The following is a 3,926-nucleotide window of genomic DNA, read 5'->3' as shown; positions in this document are numbered from 1 at the left end:
ACCCTCCGTTGGTCAGTTACTCCATTGGGGCGGGGGAACAGTTACCCCGGTACTTTTACCATGAAGTGTGAACTTTAGCCATTTACATAGTGTACTAGGGGGCTAGTTACCCCCTAGTACACTAAGCGAGCTGTTGCCTAGAGCCTTCAATATAAAGATGGGCAGAAACTGCTTCTCCATTAGAAACCCCCAACACATTTGTAGGGGATGACATTGCGACATATGCTAGCTAAACTCATGAGCAGAAACACTTAAAACGGGTCAAATGGTTGTCTCGCTCGGAACCGCGCATGTGAGGGCCGTCAAAGGCACTCCTTCATAAAGTTGTTTACGAAAATGACAGTGTCAGTTTGTCACTTTCACGTTCAACTACGTAAGTCATTGGCTCGAATTTAGGAAGCAAACCACTATTTCGTCCCTTAGCTGTACTGGCATCGAACACGTCACCCTCCCTAGGAGAGGGGGTGACCTTGAGAATTTGTTAAAAAGGAGAGGCTGCCTGGAGCTTTAATTTAAAAACCGGATGTTCCCGTCAGTCTCAACATAGGTCTGTAGCCATTCTTGACCGTTTTAGCTATCCATTGTAAGTGTTTAAATCACCTCATTTTTCAGCATAACGCACAGCCCCATGTTGCAAGGATCTCTACACAATTCCAAGAAGCTGACAACATCCCAGTTCTTCCATGGCCTGCATACACAGACATGTCACCAATTAAATGTTTGGGAAGCTCTGGATCGGTGTACAACAATGTTCCATTTCCTGCCAATATCCAGGAACGTCGCACAGCCGTTGACGAGCGGAAAAAACGTTCCACAATCAGCCTGAGCAACTATACGTATGTGTCACACTTAATGACAGAAATGGCTGTCCCACCAGATGCTGACTTTTTCCCCTGCGCCACACCCCTACCTTAAGGTATCTGACCAACAGATGCACATCTGTATTCCCAGTCATGTGAAATCCATAGATTAGGGCCTGATTAATTTATTTCAATTGACTGATTTCCTTACAACTCAGTAAAATCTTTGAAATTGTTACATATTTCTGTTCAGAGTAAAGTCATTGGATTTTCACATTTTGCTTCCAGTCCAAGATGAAACGTTTCATCACCAAGCGTTCAAACATGGTAAGACATAACATTTTACGCATAGGAAGGAGTAGTTGAGTGAATTATTCCTTAAATTTGACATTTTCATATATCATGAATACAGATTATTGACACTTTTCTATTGCGCGTGGGGGACTGGCGCCAGAGTTGCTGACAAGGGGGCTGGAGCTAGGCATGTTGAGCAGGTTCACCTCCTTGGTCCCCCTACTTTTGCCATGGTAGCCGATGTCATCCGTTTTCCCGTAGGCATAGATCAGCTTCAATGGACTGTCCTATGATGGGGATCGAACAAAACATACAAGAGAACAGAAGAAAAAAAACAGGTTAAGGACTGCGTTTAGAAAAGTCCTAGTAGGCACTAAGTAGGGCCTATATCAGCCATCAACAAGATTCAGCCAAGGGCCGATTTCTCTCTTGAGCGGATGATCGGCGGCAGTTTCAAACCTGGCTTACATTTGTATACGATCACATGAGTCTACGCCGTGGGAATACTTGAACAGATTTCTTAAATTAAAGTCACTTGCAGCGGATTTCCCAGTGTTTACAGTCTTATGTCCAACAATGAAAATTGTTCCCTCTGATAACGTCGGAGGCCAAATAAAACCAGCCGCGGTCCAAATTCAACCTGCGGGCCACCAGTTGGGGAACCATATCCAACATAATGTTGTCATTGACGTTATGACTCCAGTCTTTAATAATGCCATTTTAAATGCTAAGTTTGTGAATCTCCGAGAACCACGTAGGGTTACAAAAGCCTCCATGTTTATGCAGTTTGTGGTGAACTACTCAATAAAATAACTAGTAAGTGGATATAAACGACAGATTTTTTCTTTTGGAAAAGTTTTTATTGTACATTTCCTTTAAAACAGCTCACATTTTTAAAAATACATTTACACACATGAAAACGGCATAAAAGTGCATAAAAACCAGCATTACATTTACAACTTAACTCACGGTCATGCGGAAGTCATCCTTGTCACATGACTGGATGGCCCTCCAGAAGGTCATGGTGGTTTGACCGTCTGCCTCGGTCAGGGACAGGAGGGTGTAGTCCTGTTTCTCATCCACCAAGGGAAATCCGTTGCTTGTGGCATGATAATCCTGAAGGAAATACAACAAAATACTGATGTTATCTGGAGTATTTATAGAGCCTACTAGACTTGTGTTTTATTAGGTGTGCTTGGTGAAAGCACAACTTTAGAAACTGTTCATTATCACTATTATGCTGCTGCCACCACCTGTAGCACCAGAACCATAAGCTATCAACACCAGAAAGTCCAGACTGCCACTGGTCAGGTTGCTTGAAGAAACTGACACTAATACTGGTCACACTACAACCATATTTGCATGACTCCCAGTGCGTGCCAGGGACATGGATGTGGGGAATTCTGGTCACTACAGCTTTCTTTACAAAGGAAGCCCAATTTAAAAATATTTTCCAATCAGATTTTCCCAGATCTTATCTGATCAGTCAAATGACCGATTAGTGAAAAAATATCATAATTGAGCAGCCTACATAAAAGCAGCCTTCTTACTAGTCGTCAACTGTTTCAGCTAGAAACCCCATTTAAACTAACGTGCAAACCGATCTGGAATAGTGTGCTTGTATACTGACCACAACCATAAAACCTTTTCTAGTTATACTTAAAATGTTATATAGAGTTCAGCTCTTCTCTAAAACTTGACCAGGTGCAACACATTCACATGTAGTTTGCCAAATGTTTGAGGTGTTGAAAACCACTACACTGTCACAGTAGCCTATTCCTAAGACCTACAATATAACTACCTCTAACTAAAAGCTAGGACGCAGGGTCATATATAGGGCTACTTCTACAAGAAACTACTACATTACCACTGATACTTGTCTAATTGTAACGATTACAGGTTAATGGTTTAGATACCTTGAAGTAGTTGGCTTTTGGTCCGACCCCTCCAATAACGATATCTGCTCCAGCCATGTCTCCATTTGGGCTGAACCCGAATCCCACCCAGCCAGTGGTCTTGAAGGTCAGCTGGAACGTGATGGTGCCCTGGACCTCGCTGAACCCCCACTTCAGGATGACATTGTTGTCCACGTCAAGGTGCTCCATGAAGGGCATATGGATGTCCGGCTGTGCCCCGATCACTGGAGTCCAAGTCAGGAGCAGGGAGAGGAGTAGAAGGATCATCCTGTCTGTCACCCACAGATAGACCCTGAGAACTCAACCAGATCAGATACAAAAACTCCAGGTCAAACAAACAGCTATCTCGCCACGGAGCGCCGCTAAGATTCTGACACACTCACTGCCCTTGTCCGAATACCCGTGCTTGCGTCCTAAATAGTTAGTAGGCTTTTCGGGTATGCGAAAATACGTTTTATAGTATGTGAAACTAAATACATTTAGACCCAGGTGTGTTTGACAACAGCTGATAATCAGAGAAAGGAGACGCCATTGCGTTGTTTCCCGCCATTTAGCTACAGCCAGTCCCCTTCTCTGATTATCAGCTCTTGTCAAACATACCTGGGGTGCATTCATTTCGTTTTTTACGTTTGCTAATTTGCATGACGGTTTGTAGCGCTACTGAACGACACGTTTCCACAAAACGGTGGGCACCGTTCTTCAACAGTTTTCATTTGAGGTACGTTTTCTCCCGTTTGGTGGGTGTGGAGAGGTAATAGGGGAATATGCTGTCCATATAACCAGGTTTCCATCCAACATTTCATGAGAGTAAAGTACATTTCGGATAAAAAAATGTCATGACAGGCCTGATGGAAACAGAACATCACATTTTTCGGTAAACTTTCCAAATGTCGTCAAAACAAAATGCACTAGACGA

General features: G+C 43.2%; 1 protein-coding gene across 1 annotated transcript; it reads right to left on the bottom strand.

Moving 5' to 3' along the window:
• Window positions 1-862: 862 nt before the first annotated feature.
• On the bottom strand, window positions 863-3,568 carry LOC311144736 (DBH-like monooxygenase protein 2 homolog). The gene is made up of 3 exons (XM_084180832.1): window positions 3,011-3,568; window positions 2,064-2,210; window positions 863-1,381 (listed from the first exon to the last, which is right to left on the bottom strand). The coding sequence occupies exons 1-3, from the start codon at window positions 3,275-3,277 to the stop codon at window positions 1,214-1,216; spliced, it is 582 nt and encodes a 193-aa protein (XP_084036958.1). The 5' UTR covers window positions 3,278-3,568; the 3' UTR covers window positions 863-1,213.
• Between the last annotated feature and the right edge of the window lie 358 nt (window positions 3,569-3,926).

This window comes from Coregonus lavaretus (genome assembly GCF_964263955.1).
Source record: "Coregonus lavaretus genome assembly, chromosome: 17".
Lineage (NCBI taxonomy): Eukaryota > Metazoa > Chordata > Actinopteri > Salmoniformes > Salmonidae > Coregonus > Coregonus lavaretus.
Note: the sequence above shows the minus strand (reverse complement) of the source record. Positions and strands in the feature narration are given on the sequence as shown.

Coding starts and splice junctions, on each gene's coding strand:
- LOC311144736 (XM_084180832.1), bottom strand. CDS start 3,277: ATGATCCTTCTACTCCTCTCCCTGCTCCTGACTTGGACTCCAGTGATC. Junction 2,211..3,010: donor CAAAAGCCAACTACTTCAAG/GTATCTAAACCA, acceptor TATTTCCTTCAG/GATTATCATGCCACAAGCAA. Junction 1,382..2,063: donor AGGATGACTTCCGCATGACC/GTGAGTTAAGTT, acceptor TCCCCATCATAG/GACAGTCCATTGAAGCTGAT.